The sequence below is a fragment of the Hipposideros armiger genome, unplaced genomic scaffold, assembly GCF_001890085.2.
Source record: "Hipposideros armiger isolate ML-2016 unplaced genomic scaffold, ASM189008v1 scaffold_283, whole genome shotgun sequence".
In the NCBI taxonomy this organism is placed as follows: Eukaryota; Metazoa; Chordata; class Mammalia; order Chiroptera; family Hipposideridae; genus Hipposideros; species Hipposideros armiger.
Window position 1 is genome coordinate 1,972,527 of NW_017731633.1, and position 16,963 is coordinate 1,989,489.

The window sequence follows — 16,963 nt, forward strand, 5'->3', positions numbered from 1 at the left end:
TGTGGTCTCAGCTGGGTTTCCCACTCGGGGCCTGTTTCCAGGTGGAGACGAGACCCACTTCACGGTGGCGTGAGGATTAGACCACCGGTATCTGTAACCCGAGAGGAGGAGTGACTGGTACCAGGCGAGGCAAGTGCAGACAGTGAGTGTGGTCATTCAAGGACAAGGCCTGGAAAGACTGAAAGCACAGGGCTGGGGCAGCATCTGGGCCCAGAAGAGGGTGCCCCTGAGTGCGGTGTGGCTGGGACAGGGATAGTCAGCTTGGGAAGGGTCTTCACTGCGGGGAGAATAGGGGCCGGTTTAAAGCCCAGGGATGATGTGGTGACTCTGGTTGGGGGTGGGAGACAGATGGAGGCCAGGAGGAAGTTGGGGTAAGCATCCTGATGAGCAAGGATGAGGCCAGAGCTGGGACGGTAATCAAGTCACCAGTGCGTGGGACCCAGAGCTGCAAATTAGTAAACATCAGAAGAGCGTTAGGAAATCATGTTCTGGGGCTGGCTGAGTGGCTCAGCTGGTTAAGAGCGCGAGCTCTGAGCAACAGGGTTGCTGGTTCAATTCCCACATGGGCCAGTGAGCTGCCGCTGAGCTGCCAACAGGCAGCCGGATGGCTCAGTGGTTAGAGCGTGAGCTCTTAGCAACAAGGTTTCCGGTTCGACTCTTACATGTTAAAAACAACTAAGATTGAACACTGCACCTTGAGCTGAGTGGCCCTGAGCTGCCTAAGGGAGGCCGGATGGCAACTGGACTTAGAGCTGAGCTAGCTGTGCCCTCCACAACTAAGATTGAAGGGCAACAACTTGGCTGTTCCCCTTCCCCAATTCATCAATACTGTTCCCCTTCCCCAATAAAAAACAAAATCTTAAAAAGAAATCAAGTTCTGCAGCCAGTCTGCTGGGCTCAGTCCCAATCCCACTCACTAATGGTGGCCTCTTGCACAAGAGTCTCACTCTCCTACAGTTTCCTCATCTGTAAAATGGGGATAAGAATAAGACCATTCACAGGGTGGTCATGAGGTTGAAGTTTGCCAACCACGGAACTAGGACTTGGAACGATGCTGGAGGCCGCACGCACTCTCCCAGCCCACCCTCCCGGCGGGTGGCTGGCTCAGAGAGGGAACGTAATTAATGGAAGGGGCACATGGGTCTCCTGCCTCAGTTTTCTCAACTGAAAAGTGGAGATGAGACCCCCACCCCCATACCCTCACCTCTGGGGCTGTCATGAGTGTTAGAGGCCACATGGCTTCTCTGATTCGGTAATTTAACAGTATGGCAGGCTGTGTGCTGAGTGCTGCAGCCAGCAGTGACTTAGGCCGGGGTCCACGGGCCTGTCGGTGGGCCATGGGACCAGTGGGGCTTGACTGGACTAGGCAGAAGCTCAGAGAAGGAGCTTTTGAGGCTGACGTTTCTCTGAGTCAAGAAAGACGATGGCAACCAACCGTGACAACGGTCTCACTGTCGACACTCTCTGGCATCCTCAGCAGCTGACCACTTGCCAGGCTAACTCACCACACATGTGCTGCCTCATCTGATCTGCCAACGACTGCTGCGTCCCTGGGGCCGTAAAGAACGCCTGGCACGTGGTGGCGCTTAGTGCATGCTTGTCCAAAGAATGGAGGCACCGAATTTCTCGGCAGCTCTATGATGGAGGGAGACTGTTATCATGCCCATTTCAGTGGTGATAAAACTGAGGCCCAGACGGGCTTGACAATAAGCCTGAGGAAAGTTTGAGTCAAACTTCAACTGTCCCCCACAATCATAAGTGCTGCTAACATTTTTGGGTGGCCCCTGTTTGTGTTGCTGGCTTTTAAATTAAGTTTTAAAAACGAATTGGATGTCCTACTTGTATCGTTTGAAAGCTCAATGCTGTATTCTGAGCATTTTCCTGTGTCATTCGATGTTCTTCAAAACTCCATTCTACGTGGTTGCATAACCTGGGGTGAGAATGCCGTGACTCCCTTAACTGAGGCCCCGGTTGTGAGGGACGCAGGCTGCTTCCTCAGTCCCATAGCTGCTGGGTCCATCTAACTCTGCAGTGCCTCTGAGTATGTCCCTCAGAGGGGTTGATTGGTTTCTTAGGTCAGAAGCACACCCCTTGCCAAGTGCCCTCAGACGTTCTGCCCACGCTCTGCCCACGTGACCTCACGGCAGACCCCCGAGGGACCCAGGGCAGCCTGCTACAAGCCTCTGGGATTAGTACTTTGTTATGTTAAGTGCATGTCCTCTGAGCCACCAATCTCCCTGGTGTATATTCTAAGACAATATCACCAATGTCCCAAAGGGGTCCCGAGGGAGGATTTGTAGGGGGGGGCAGCGTGAAGCCTCCTGGGTGTCTGTTCTGACTGTGGGTGGTGGGCAAGGCATGGGGGGGCACCCATCAAGGGGAATTCTGCAGCAGTTAAAGCAACGGAGTAGACACACACACACACACACACACACACACAGACACACACACAGAGCCACTTGGATGGCTCTTAATAACCCAGGCTGAGTGAAAACAGTGAGACAAAGAAAGCCATCTATAACACAGCTTCATTTACATAAATTAAAAACACATGCACACAAAGCAACAATAAGCATTTTCCAGAACACACACAAGCAGAAAGATCTACAGTAAACACATTAGGGTGGTTGGCTCTGGGGAAGAGGGGACCAGGACACAAGCAGTGAAGGAGGAAGGCGATGGGATGGGGGTCTCGCTGAGGAGGAGCGGGCTGGCTGAGCCCTAGTGGTGCAGCTTTTACCTGGACCCGCCAGGAGACAGAGGAGCAGGGGTGGCACTGGGCCTGCTTGGCCAAGGATGCCTTCCCAGCCAGTGCCCCGGCTCCACCCCTGCTTCTCCAGGGGGCTGCAAAGACAGTGGCATGTGGCTCGGCCTGAGTGACATCAGGGCTTCAAGGCAGAGGGCAGGTGCTTCCCCAGGCCTCAGCCTTAGAAGGCATCTCCGCAGGCTTTGGGCTTACATGTTCCCTTCCGTCTCAAACACAGTTAGGGGCACATGGACAACTGATGATTTTTGAAAACATTATTTTGGCTATGACGGGCATTAAAACGACCACCTCCACCACCTGCTGTCCCTGTCATGTCACAGAAGGGCATTCCGACCCTCCCCAAAAGTTGACGCCATTGTCCCAGCGAGAGGCCAGTGTGGCCATTCAGCGTGGCCACTCGGTCGGTGCACTTGGAGTCCCCTGCACTCCTCGTGTGGCTCCACAGGCCAGGACAGTGGGAACAGGTGAAGGGAACCCCGGGGCACCCCCATTCTCAAAGTGCCACAGGGATTCGACGCCTGTTCCGCTAACAGATTGTCAGTCCCCTGCCTCTGTCAAGTCCCCTGGTGGGAGCTCGCAGGCTTGCCTCCCTTCCATTCACCCACAAATGTCTGCTGAGCACCTACTGTGTGCCAGGCTCTATCTGCTCTAGGTGCTGGAGAGACAGCAGGGAGTGGGTGAAGTCCCTGCCCTCACAACAGTCCATGCAGGAGCCAGATAACAAGCAACTGACCATGGACAGGGGAGGGTCTCAAATCTCCAGAACTCAGATCATCTCTACAGAGCTTTGGTGCCAGGCCTCGTGTGTGCATGTGCATTGTGTGTGTTTGGGGGGCTCACCACCACCGTGAGGGAGGGCAACAGTCACATGAGCAGGACACACAGGACTGTTGGGGCAGTACTTCTCTGATCTTCTCTTTGGCCCTGCAATTCCACCTGTAGGAATGGATCCCAAGGGCCGAATCCAGAAGGTGGGGAAGAACCAGCACTAAGGACATTCACTGCACTGTTGTTTATATCAGTGGAGACGTTGAAAATAGGAAGGGACTGGCTAAGTAACAGGATGCCCATGTGCCAGAGGCGACATTACAGAGGAGGGTCAGAGTCAGGGACAAAGATGTTCATGGTTAAGCTCCTAGGTGACAAAAGCCAGTTGCAAACAGTAGGAAATGGTATGATTTCATTTTTTCTTTGGAAAAAAAAGAAAAAGCAAGAAATTGGGTTACTAACCCGGGCCTACTTTGTGCATACTGAGAAGGTGCGTGGAGAGCGCGGAACTGGAAGACACCAAGGTTCACGGGCGTTACCTGTAGCTGTCAAATTACCATTGGCTTTTGTCCCTGCATTTTTACCTAGGTATGTTTTCTAATGTTTCTACATTAATTTGTATTCGTCCTGTAATCAATAATTTAAAAATACATTTACAGAGGCACAGAAAAGAGCAAGGAAGGCTTTAAAACAAGATGTAAGCCGTAGTTATTTATATCTAGGTGGTGGGACTAAGGGTGATTTTTTTTTCGTTTTTTTTAAATTTAGATAATTAAAAAGTTATTATCTTTAAAGCTCCTCTAATAGCTCCCGAGGTGGCCCCATTCCTGCCACCTGCAAAGTGTCCACCAAGGAGGCCAATTCGACTGAACGCTCACAAGCACCCACTCGTGTGGACAGGACACTCTCCACCCTCGTGAAATGTGCAGGGTGGGGGGTTGGTGGTCTCCAGAGTGGAGGTGCAGGGACCCCCAGGATGAGGACTGAGTGTTAGGCTTTCAAGTCACATTCTCTGTCTTTTACCAGTGTCCATTAGTGTGTGTGCTTTATAACAGGCACAGCGCATGGATGCAGTAAGCTGTGCTTGACTTACAAATAAATTCATGTATGTCCACTGGGCTCACATGTATATTCAGTCAGGGATGCGGATCAAAAAGGTTTGGAGGCCAGTGGCCTGGAGATGGGGACGTGATCAAACAGGTCCAACCGAAGGGACCAGCTCAGACCTAAGAAAGACCTTGGAGTCATCCCTTCTCTTCCCCTTTTCCTACATCCACTCTGCAGGAAAATCCTGTCATCTCCACCTTCAAAACACACCCAGAATCTGTCTACTTGTCACCACCTCCACCACAACCAGGGTGTCTGAGCCAGGCCACCAGCCTCCCCACTGTCACTCTTGCCCCTGCTGTCTGTGCCCAGCACCGCGGACAGAGACCCAAGTCAGAGCCTGCCTGTCCTCTGCCCAGAGCCACCCGCGGCTCCTGTCTCACTCAGAGAAGAGCCCATGCCTCACCGTGACCATGAGGCCCAACAGGATCTGCCCCCATTGTCACCTCTCAGCCCTCCCGAGGCCTGGCTGTTCCTCTCACCTTGCAGCCCCCTGCCTGGAATGCCCTTCCGGAAGCGTCCACAGGCTCCCTCCCTTACCTTCCCCAAACGTGTGCTCAAATGTCACCTTCTCCATGAGGCCACCCCAATCTCTGTGTCTGCAAAGCTGCAGCCAGGACCCCCGCTCTTGCACTCACCTTCCCGCCCCCTCTATTTACTTTTCCCACTTCTTTTCACAAACACACCACTGGCTTACTAAGCCTGTGTCTAGAACGCGAACTCAGTGAGGCTGGCTGATGTGTCCTGAGTGCCCAGACCACTGCCTCCCACACGGAAGAAAATGAGAGACGTTTAACAAACAGAAGCGTTTAGGGCAAGGGCTGGGTGTCTGGGGTGGGCTGTGGATCCAGACAGGAAGGCGGTGAGGGGAGGCTGGCCTGGGTGACCCCAGGGCCAAGGACAGGCATAGTCAGGCAGAGGGACGGCCTGAGCGACTCCCCAGCACTGGGAGAGCGACCGGCGTCAGCGGGAAAGGCTGGTGGCCAGGCTAAGCTATGAGGACTCGGTTATTGCAATAAAGAGCCTAGACTTCATTGCTTGAGTCCAGGAGCTTTCAGACGGTTTTAGGCAGAGGAAAGCACCTGGACGCTTGTGTTTCGGGGTGCTGCTTGGTGGCCACTGGGAGGATGGGCTGGGCATTGAAGGAGGTAGGAGCTGGCGGGGCTCTGGGGTGCCGCTTGGTTGCTGTTAGTTACCAGTGCCCTCCACAGGTCTGTGGGCGGCACTGAGAGCAGGGCCCCACACTCGGTGGGCACTCGGCAAATGTTTGTAGGACTGAATTGTTCATCAAGCCCCCCAAAGAGAAAAAGGGACTCTGCCATGGCCTTGGGCCACTGCTGGAGGGAACTCTGCAGCTCCTTCTCAGAGACGTACTCCCTGGTGCTCTAACCTCCACCACCTGCTCTCTACTCTAGTGCAGCTGTCCCAGCCTGATGGCTGGCTCATTTATTCGTTTACCGCTGCTTTCCTCCTAGAATGTAAGCCAGCCAGGGGCAGGGAAGGGCTTGGCCAGTCTTGGTCATCTCCTAGGGCAGGGCTTGGCACAGAACTGGGGCTGGCAGCATTTGCTGACCGTCCGGCGAATAAATGAAGGACGGATGGATAGAGTATGGGGGCAGGTGTGCGGTGAGAATGAAGTGCAGAGTGTCACCCCCTTAAGGGGCACATGACAGGGCAGCTGGGACTGCAGCTTGAAGGACGTGAGGTGGACTCAAAGCGCACTGGGAGGAGAGGTCTTGCTGAAGGAGGTGACTGGTGAGGTGGCCTGGAGCTAGAGGACACAGTCCTCTGGGATCCTGGGATCCTGCAGGAGCAGGGGCGGGGTGATGTGAGCAGGCCTCTTATGTTTCCAAACCCCAACTCTGACTTCACTGTTCCTTGCCCCATGGCCACGCAGGAAAGGACAGCCTTCTTGCCTGTGGCAGTCCCCTTAGCACTGTCCGCCTAACAGGTCTCTTCTCTCCTCAGCAGAGGGGAGCCCGGGTCCCCAGGCTCTCCAGGACAGTCAGATGGGGGCCGCAGACCCCTCCCCCCTCCTGAGGGACAGATCAGGAAGTGTGGTGGCAGAGGGGAATGTCAGCTCCAGGGGACCTGGGACATTCGCACAGGAGCCCTCTTCCTCCTGGCTCTATGGGCTGGGGCAGAAGAGGTCTGTGCCGATGAGGATTGGGGACTGACCCACAGTGGATCTCAACCAGGGGCGAGTCACCCCACGGAATATGGGGCAACATTTAGAGACGTTTTTTTGGTAGCCGAGGGTGGATGTCACTGGCACCTAGTGACCAGGGACGTCGCTCAGCACCCTACAGCGCATAGGAGGCCCCAAGCAGCAACCGAGCAGAGGAGGAGGGACCCGGCTTCACACAGGCACAGCTCTGCCCCCAGAGCCTCGTTCAGGGCCCATCTGAGTCACAGTCATAATTAATTGGGTGGCAGCTGCCCTGTCCCAGCACTGCTCCAGGCACAGGGTGCTCACAGCTCTCCAATTCTCACCCCTCTCCCGGAAGCGGAGCTGCGAGCCCATGCAGGAAGAGAATGAGAGCTTGCCAGGTGCCAGGACGATTCTAAACCCAACCCCTCGGGCAGGGGCTCTTTTCATCCCCATTTTTCAGATGAAGACACAGAGGCGCAGTCATGCTATCATGTGCCTGAGGGCACCCAAGGCAGGGGTGGGGGCGGTGCACACGGCACACAGGCCCTGTGGAAGGGTGGCTCTCAGCACAGCCTGCGACTCCCGGGCTGGATCAGGCCCACGGCTTGCCTGTGCCCCCACTGTGGGAGGTAGGCAGGTGGTCCTGCCCTGGGCTCCAACACACTGGCACAGAGACAGGGAGCCTCGTGCCTGAGAAAACCCAGATAGTCTTGGCTCAAGTTAATAGGATGCAGACAGCATCTCGTGAGTGTCCAAGCAGTGGCTTGAAGAGTCAACACCCAGAAGACCCTCGCCTGCTCAGGGTGGAGGGACCAGCCACCACCTGTACCCCTCCCCTTACCGACCGCCGCAGGCTCACCTGGATGCCGTTCTCCTGTAGGTTCAGGTACCGCGTGTTGACAGGGATGCTGGCTGGGACCTCGGCTAGCTCTCTCCTTGTGCAGATCACCCGGCTGGCTTGGTTGCTACAGGAGCAGGCCGCGGGGCACGAGGTGGCTGGCGGGGAGCCCCCTGCTGCAGCTGACGTCAAGGCCACACCGCCCCCACCGGCCCCCAAGGGTGGGGAGAAGAGCCAGAGGAAGAGCAGTGCCCCGTGGGGCCAGGACATCCTACCGGGCGGCAGTGGGGGGCACTGGGAGCCGCGGGCGTGCGCCATCCTCAATGGTCATGCTCCGTGTGGGTGCCGGGGGCTGTAGGAGAGGAAAGAAGGAGAGGCTTAGTGAGAGACAGGGCCCTACCTCTGTGGCCCAGCTGCTCCCCAACACCTAGCTCTGTGCCGCTGCTGCCACCATCATCACCTCCCTGCCCCGTGCTCAGGGCCCCAGGAGCTCTCTCCTCTAGCCCCCTATGGAGGGACAGATAGACCCAGATGCAGCAACCCAGCATGCAGAGGGAGGCCCAGGGAAGGGCTGTCCCCCACCCCCTACTCATCTCATCTCATCCTCTCCCTGCTGGGAAGACTGTATGCCCATTTCACAGAACAGAAAACTGAGGCTGGGCGAGAGGAAGTGCTTGCTCAAGGTCCCTTGGCCAGTAAGTGGAGAAGTCAGTCAGATTCAAAACTTAGTTCTTTGCATGATTTCAAAAGGGTAGATAAATAGGTAGAGATGGAGAGAGAGACAGACATGACAGAGAAAGGGGGAAAAGCCAAGCAGGAAGTCTGGGTGGGGGTCTGGCTCCCATCACAGCACCCACCCCGGTCCCCTAGCTGCCTGCGCAAGCCTCCAGGAGGGGTGTCCAGCCTCCTGTCCCCTCCCCTCAATTCTCCCTCCTGGAGTGTTTGCAAGGAGGCTGAGTTCCCCAGCGCCTGCACACCCTCCATCACTCTTGGCCCTCAGCCTCCTCTGGGCCGGCCCAGGCCCTGTGGGCCTCGCAGCAGCTGCAGGGAGTTCAGTTAGTCTCACAGGGGAACCTGAGAGAAGGTGAGGGGCCAGACAAGGCAACTGTGGAGGTGACAGGTGTGGCTGGTGAGGAGGGAAGGAGGAGAAGGCAGCAGGCAGTGTTAAGGCAGTGTTAGGGGATGAGGGGGTCCAGGCTGCCCTGGAGCGGCAGGTGCTCAAGGCCAAGACAGTGTCTGGAGGGCCTGTGCCAGCAGCTGCCGCAGGACGGTGCCGGGGGGCTGGGGACCTTGTGCCTGAGTTCTGGGAGGAGGTGGGTAGTATGGGGTCAGGTCTTCCCACCCCTATGTCCATAGGACAAGAGAGGGGAAGGAAGGTAAGCTGATAGTGACAATAACAAAAACAAAAACAAATAATAATAATAATAATAACAACCTCCCTGGAATTCTGAGTAAGCCTTTACTGTGCACCCGACTCTATCCACAGCTGTCTCACTGACGCCTCACAGCAGTAGGAGGAAGCAGAAGCGGTTAGGGGCCCAATTTACAGATGAGGACACCAAGGCGCAAGGAGGAAAAGCGGCTTGTTCCAGGGCACGGAGCTGGTTGGTGGGGACAGAAGGGTACTGTGGCCTCGGGGCCGCCCTCCGGCTCTCAGCCCCCCTTCCACGCAGTGTAGGGCACACACAGTTGTACCCACGCTGGCCGGCAGGCTCTGCTCGGCCAGGCCGACCCAAGAGCGCCCCATGAGCAGTCTGCACACTCACACCACCAGCAGTGACAGGGCACGCCCTCACGCAGCGGACTCAGACCCACCGACCCAGGCCCCACGCACATGCGCGTGCACGCACACATTTGCTCTCATTCTGCAGTTTCCCAGATCATTTCTACTCCGACAAAAATGCGCGTGCATATGTCTGTGTGCCTGAGTGCGTGTTTGAGAGCGAGAGCTAGACAGAGACACAGGAACAGAAACAGAGGGGGCAGAGAGAGACAGAGACAGAGAGAAACACAGGGAGACAGAGACAGGGATGGGGAAAAAAGGGGTTGATTCTGTGCCTATATCCTGGACTCATTTTTCTCCCTGGAGGGCTGGGGGCTGTGTGTGCCTCTATCTGATGTAAGGGCGGTAGGGGTCTTTGCTTCCCAGAGTGTGACAGGGAGGCAAGGCTCCTTCTTTGTCCTTAGCGAACCACTCCAGCTCCTCATCATAAGACTCACGATGATCCAGCCCCACTCTGGTACAGCCCACCAGGGCCAGGATTTAAGGCCGGGGGACCCATAGACCAGGATGCCCCTTGGGCCGTGGGAGCCGGCAGTGCCCACCCCAGGTCCAGGCCTGCCACCCAGTCTCTCTACCTCTACATCTGTCCCCACCTCTCCTGCCTCCAGTCCACATCCCCCGCCGCCTAATCACAGCTCCTGCAGCGGCTGGGCCTCCCCCCCCTTCCCTCCTGTGCCCTCCGCCATCTCTGTCCTTGTCCCCCCACCACAGAGGGGGACACTCACCCCGGTGGCTCGGCTTCCGCTGGGCCTCTCCCTGCGCCCCAGGCCCCCTCCTCCACATGCCTCCAGTCGGCCAGGGGCTATGCCTCCCCAGTTCTCTGGGACTTCCCGTCGAGGTTGTGCTGGAGGGGGGGGGCGCAGGGGCTTCTTGGGTCTCCCCGCGCCCCCCCCTCTTCTGTCGCCCTTCCCACCCCTGGGGGGCCAGCTGTCAGAGGCCACTGCAGCAGTCTTCTCCCCTCCCTGCTCGCCTCCTCCTATCTCCTACCCCCACCCCCACCTCTACCTCTACTCTCCCCCCACCGCCAGCCTCTCTCCTCTCCACCCGCAGACCCCGGCCCCCTTCTCTTGTCTCCCAGCCCTTCAGCCTCTGGTTATGGTCCCTGTCCTCGGGCCTCAACCCCCTCTTCAGGCTCCCCCCTCACTGTCTGGCTTCCCTTGGGACCACCAAGCCCCCTCTCTCCTTCTCCTCCATCTCCCCCTCACTCTCGCTTGGTCTCCATCACCCTCTCAGTATCTGGGAGCCGGTCTCAGTCAGATTCCCTGTCTGTCTGTCCGTTTGTCTTGGTCTCTCTCGGCCAGGCTCTGTCTGTCTCTCTCTTTCTCCGCGATTACAATTTCTAGTCACACGGCAGTGCAGAGCCAAGCTGTGCCTTAGCTCCCTCCCTCTCACCCCTCCCTCCGCCTTTCTCTCATTCTGAACGGGGAGGGCGCCCTCTCCTCCCTCCTCCTCGGCCCCCCTTCCTTGTGCAGCCTCAGAGGCCTCCCCCTCCTCCGCTAATCAAAGGCTCCGTTATCTAATTAACCCATTGGTTCTGGGCAGCAGGGAAGGTCGAGGAAGCAGGGGGAGGATGTTGACGGCTGGGATGCCCAGGGAGGAGGGTCTGGGCCATGCCAAGCCTGGCCTGGTGGCACAGACAGCCTCATCAGCTGCATAACCAGGCAGGACTACCGCTGGCCCCCCTCCCGCCACTGGCCACAACCACTCCTCCTGCACCTGTCCCCCAGCCCTAGAGCAGATAGCCTAGCGCGGTTGGCTCCCTCCAGGATCCCAGGAGCTTCCAAAGCACCCCACCACACCGCACAGCCATTTATTCCAGCCCCCACCCCTGATGTGAACTGGGGCCCATATCACCAATACCCCAGCCCTTCTGCTAAGGGCCAGCTCCCATTCATGCCACAGAAAACCACGCCCACATGCAGCTCTCTGTCCTGGACCCCAGCCTGGTCCTGATACCTGCCTCCTGATACACTTTTGCAAAATGGGCAGGGAGGTTGCATTTGTTCATTTGGTTCATCCGACCGTCCTTCCATTCATCCATGCAACGAATATTTTCTGAGGCCCTACTGTGTGCAGACCCTGGTATCGGTGCTGACAAATGCTACCTTCACCTTCAAAACCCAGGACACCAACAGGCCACAAAAGATAAGCAGCCAGAGCGCATTCTAACCAATGTCACCCCAATAAATTAAAAAAAAAAGAGGACAGCACAATGCTCCAGCTCCAGGACCTGAGTTTGAATCCTGGGTCTGTTATTTACTCGCTATGCGGCCTTGGGCCACGGACTTCATTTTTCTGAGCTGCAGGAAAAGGCTGTGAAACAGAGATAATAATAGTATCTGTCTCATAGGGCCGTTGGGGGACTGACTAGCTAAATGCTCCATAAACGGCTCTACTTTACAAGACAGGCAGACAGCCACTTCAACTCCTGCCCCCAGGCCATCACTCCGGCCCAGCCACCATCTCCCCCCAATGATCAGAGGCACCTCCTCAGTGGTCTCCCCACTTCTACCCTTGCCACCCTCCCAGTCTGTTCCCACGCCAGCCAGAGGGTCCTGTCAACATCCAAATCGGACCCTGCCCTCCTCTGCTCAGCAGCCTCTCCTGCTCCGTCTGTCTCACTAGGGTATCAAAACAGAGACTTCGCTGGTTTACAAGACCCCTCGCCCCAAGCCTGGCTGATCCTGTGATTTCAGCTTCTACCACGTCCCCCCTGCTCACTCTACCACCTCAGGCCACAACAGGCTGTGCACATGCCTGCCTCAGGGCCTTTGCACTTGTTCTTCCCTCTGCCTGGTCCTCTCCTCCCCAGTTGTCCCTGTCTCCTCTCAGGTCTTTACTCAGATGTGGCCTTTTCAGTGAGGCCACCCTGACCACCTCGCATCACATAGCCCTTATCCCCCCACCCCTCTCCAGAACCTTCTTTGCTTTATTTTTCTGTATAATGTTTTTCACCATCTGACCTGGAATGTGAGCTCCCCAAGGGCAGGGGATGCATCTGTTTTGTGCAAGGTTTGGTTCCAGCACCTGCAATGGTTCCTGGCACGGGGCAGGTGCTCAATAAATATCAGGGATGAATGGGTAAGTTATCACTGCTGTTAGTCCATATTTCTCCCTAGTTACACCACATTCCCTCACATACTCACACTGAGGCACACCCTCCTGGCCACGGCCCCCACTCTGCACACCCAACGCAGGACACACTCCCGCAGCTGCACATCTCAGGCTCACGCCTCAAGACTTACGCCGTTCCTTCCCAACCCAGGAGGCCTTCCCAGTGGAGGCAGCACATGCACATGCTGCAAACACAACTGCCTCCAGCTCAACAACATGCACAGGCCATGGCATCACCTGGCTGGTTTGGTCCCAGATACTGTCCCCTAGGTTCCAGACAACAGGTCCCCAGTGCACCCCATAAATGCCATGCCTTGGAGGGAGCTGCCCCGCAGATACTGATTACGAGCTACACTCCTGGATAGGGCTGTAAGTCTGGACTTTGCTGTCCCCAGATACACCCTTCCAACACCCATGACGGAGCGTTGGCTCACCCTTCCTCTTCTGAGCATGTTCCCAAACCCAGGCATTGTGTATGCTTCCGATTTGTACCAACTCCTTGAATAGCGCCACCACCAATAACGGTAACGTCTGCCACATCGCTGGCACCGACCAGGCACTGTTCTGTAGTTTCTCCATTTGCCCTCTTAGAGGAGGCTGCTATTACTCCTACTGCACAGACAGGGAAGCTGAAGCACAGAGGCCAAACGCACAGCTAGGCAGTGGCGCCTCCTGGTTAGCCACACCAGGGTCAAGGGGACCCAGGAACCCCCAAGCTTGTCATGACAGCCGCAGCAATTCCCGTGGAGGTCCCCTGGGGAGTGTGGTGTTCAATAGCTGTGTGCCTGCAAGCCCCTGCCCTCATCCTTGCTGCACAGGATGTGACAACCCCACTTCTACTCCATACCCTGCTGCAGAAGCTATGTGACCTGCCCTCTGCGACTCCCTCCCTGCCCCACTGGCCATGAACCCCGAATAGTGATGGCAAGCATTAACTGAGCACTTGCTACTTGTCTAGTGCAATGCTAGTAAGCACGGTGCACACCTCGGGCCGCTGGCTCCTCCCTGTGGCCCTAAGAGGAGGCAACTGTTCTTGTGTCCATTTTACAGATGGAGAAGCAGACCCAGAGGGCTGTAGGCACATCCGAGGGTCACACAGCCTGTATGGAACCCAAGGTCCAGAACATGGCCAGGTCACCACCCTGCCTTTTCCCCCCCAGCGCCCTTGGGAGAGGCCTCAACACAGCACATCTGTTCTCCACCCCCACCAGGTGCCAGGGACAAAGCAGACATAGATGCAAGAGGCCCCAAAGAGAGAAGAGGTATGAAAGGGGCAGAGACATAGCGAGACAGAAACAGACAAAGGCTGGAGACCCGCACATGCACGGTGAGAGAGACTGAGAGGCTGTAGAGGACAGAAAAAACGTAGAGCCTGCTGAGATCCAGAGGAAGGCAGAAGCATGGAGGTCTAGGAACTCGAGGCATAGGGCGGAGGCCTGCCATCTTCCCCAACCCAAGCTCAGACATCTTGGGCACTGTGCCTGAAAGGATTCAGGCAGATGGCAGATCGGAAACTCGGGGGACCCAGGGGAGGTGGGGTGAGGAGAAAAGGGAGGCAGGGAACATTCCTGTCAGGAATACTCATTTTTCAGGGGGAAGTTCAGAAGGTGAGAGAAAAAGATAAGAAATTGACTGCCATCCCAGCAAGACGGATGGAGGTTAGAGCTAAAGAAGAACTTCCCAACTGTGAGGGACTGGGGCAGAAGTAGAGCCTGGAGCTCAAAGTGTGGGGAGACATCAAAGCCAGGGAGAGCAGAACACTTCTCTCTCTGGATGCCTGTCATATGGACAAGGCAGGGAGCTGTGGAGGTGGAAGGGGAGGGTATAGGCAGCACAGGCTTTGGGGATGGATAAAACAACTTCACATGTGTGTCCCTCTGAGCCAGCCCGTGTCCTAAATGCTTTTAAAAATAAAAGCAACCCCAAAGCCCTGAGAATTGTCAGGCTCCTAACATTTAAGACAGAAGAATCCTGGGAAAAGGACTGCCCCGCCCCCTCATAGCTGCTGATGAAGACACAGGGAGGGGGTCAGCTCAGGACCTGCCCAGGCTACTAGCCATTAGGCCGCAGGACCAGGCTTCCCAGGGGCAGGGGTGGGGCTGGGGAGGGGTGACTTGCTTGGAGGAAGGGGATGGTCCTCTCCTATCTTTCTCAACTCCCCAATCAGAGGCACTGAATGGCCTTTCTTTTCTCAAAAAAAAATTGTCAACAAAGATGATATACACAACACTGACTGGTCTTTTATTTGGGCTTTCACATGTTTATTTAACAAACATTTACTGGTGGCTCTTGCCCCTGGCTCCAGCCACACACACATCAGGCACATTCCCACCTCAGGGCCTTTGCTCCTGCTGTTCCCTCTGCCCTGAGCTATCTTTCTTGGGCCTAGGAGGCTCTCTCTGTCTCCATTCTAGTCTCTGTTCCAGTGCCACCTTGGAGAGGGTTTCTTTGCCCCCACCTCCACTTCTTATAGTTCCTTTCCTTCACAGCCTTCCTACATCCTGGCATCACCGGATGGACAACGATTTGTTCTCTGTTTATTGTCTACAGCTCCCCACTAGAAGGTGAGCTCCCCAGGCAGCGAGTTCTGTGTGGCCAGTGCCTACAGTGTCCCCAGTGCCTAGGACACACTGACCCCCACTCCCACAAGTCGATACTTGCTGAATGAAGTAAGAGCAGGCGAGTGCCCCACCTGGTGCTGGGTTCCCTGCTGGCACCCCGTGCCCAGGAGCCAAAGAGACCTTTTTTTTTTTTGGTCTTTAAGGAGTTAGTGGTCCAGATGAGAGATGTTCAAAGGCTAAGAGAGATGGTGAGCACGGGGGTGGGGGGGTGGGGGGGGAATCCTGGACCATCTCAGACAGGCACTGCCCTTGGCCCGATAGAGACGATAGAGATGATAGCAAAGCTAAGACCTGAAGGACAAGCAGGAAGGGAAGGGACCCCCTGTGTGCAAAGGCCTGGGGGCCTGAGAGGCAGGGAACTGCATGTAGTCCAGCTCAGTTACAGATGTGCCACCTCCACAGCAGGCTGAGAGGCTGGGGAAGCGGGGGGAGCTGTGACAGGGGAGGGCAGGGTCAGCTCTGGGTTAGAAAGACCCCCCCCCAGTGGACTGGAGAAGGGAGCCTGGAGGCCGGGAAGGAGCTGGGCCAAGGGTCTAGGGGAAGAGGATAAGGCCATGGCGGGGGCCATGGGGATGGTGAGGAGGGGCTGAGTGGAAAAATGCAGTGAAAGCAGAACTTTGCAAAGGCAGAAAGAACTCGGAAGAGATATAGGAGGTGAGGGAGAGGGAGGGGCCAGGCTCTTCTTATAGAAAGGGGAGAGGGCAGGGAAGGAAGTTGGGGGAGGAGAATGGAGAGGTCCCTAGACACAGGACACCCAGCCCAATATTTGCTTGTAGGCCTGACTGGGGAATCGTGGTGGAGGGACACAGGCCTGACAGGTGGCCATCACCTCTAGGCTTCCATTGCCTCCTCTGTAAAACAGGACGTGGTGACAGGCGGCGCTAGGAACTGCACCTTGCGGTCCCTCCATTTCCTCATCTGAGACATGGGAATGAATAACAGACGCTGTATGACCAAGGGCTGGAAGGGCAGGGGCTGGGGGACGCATGAAGGCCTGACAGCACCAGCTGTTTACCAGCCAGTATGCAACTCTTTCGGTGTTTTGATGTGTTGCCATCCATAGCACTGGGCACTGTCCAATATGGCGGCCACCAGCACGTGTGGCTACTGGGCTCTTGCCCCTGTCCTGTGGTGAGTGTGACTGAGGAACTGAATTGTTAATTTCGTTTAAATTAATCAATGGCCACACGTGACTGTGGAGGTTACTGTCTTGGACAGTGTGGTTCTAGCCACTGGCCCGGCCATCCCAGGACGTCCCAGCTGAACCCCAGTCGTGTTGGAATTGCTTGTCTGCGTCCCCAGAGCTGGGGCTCTTTCTGCTCTGACACCCAGCCTAGCTGCCTCATTGGGCTCTTACAGGAGATCAAAGCCAGAGAAACAACTTCACTGTGCAAGAGATGCCTGTGTTGTGGGCGGTGCTGAGGGGGGTGTCCCCCTCGGGGGGAGGAGCTACAGCAGCCCCACTACACAGAAAGCCATATAGGGACAGTCAAAGTCCTGGCTGTACCAGGGACACCCAGGCACAGGCAGGCCCCACTGGGAGGTGGGCAGCTTAACTCCCTTTAATTCAATTTACCAGGAGAGAGCTAGGATCTGGCCTGGTGTGGGTGGTTTTGAAAACAGTGGCCATTGCCAGGGTCATGGCCAAGGCTTCTGCAGGGGTGTGTGAGGCTGAGTTTGCAGGCCGGGAGGGGCACAGTGCAAGCTAGCCCGACTCTGGCCTCCTTGGCTCCTTCTTGCCTTGCTGTCCCCTGGAAGGGTGATGCTGAGATCTCTTGCCTGTCTTGGTGGTGGCGGGGGGTGGGGGTGGGGT

The 16,963-nt window shown here is 56.4% G+C and overlaps 1 protein-coding gene across 5 annotated transcripts in view; it reads right to left on the reverse strand.

Moving 5' to 3' along the window:
- Positions 1-16,963, reverse strand: part of LRRC4B (leucine rich repeat containing 4B) — a 34,938-nt gene that overhangs the window by 11,102 nt on the left and 6,873 nt on the right. Inside the window, exons 1-3 of one of the 5 annotated variants that reach the window (XM_019658225.1) lie at positions 10,621-10,764; positions 10,141-10,259; positions 7,654-7,984 (exon numbers count right to left, since the gene is read on the reverse strand). In XM_019658225.1, coding sequence (XP_019513770.1) covers positions 7,654-7,950 — 297 coding nt within the window. In that variant the 5' untranslated portion in view covers positions 7,951-7,984; positions 10,141-10,259; positions 10,621-10,764. Of the gene's footprint in view, positions 1-7,653; positions 7,985-10,140; positions 10,401-10,620; positions 10,765-16,963 lie in introns of those variants that run through there. The other 4 variants (XM_019658226.1, XM_019658224.1, XR_002125708.1 and 1 more) reach the window with 4 other exon arrangements.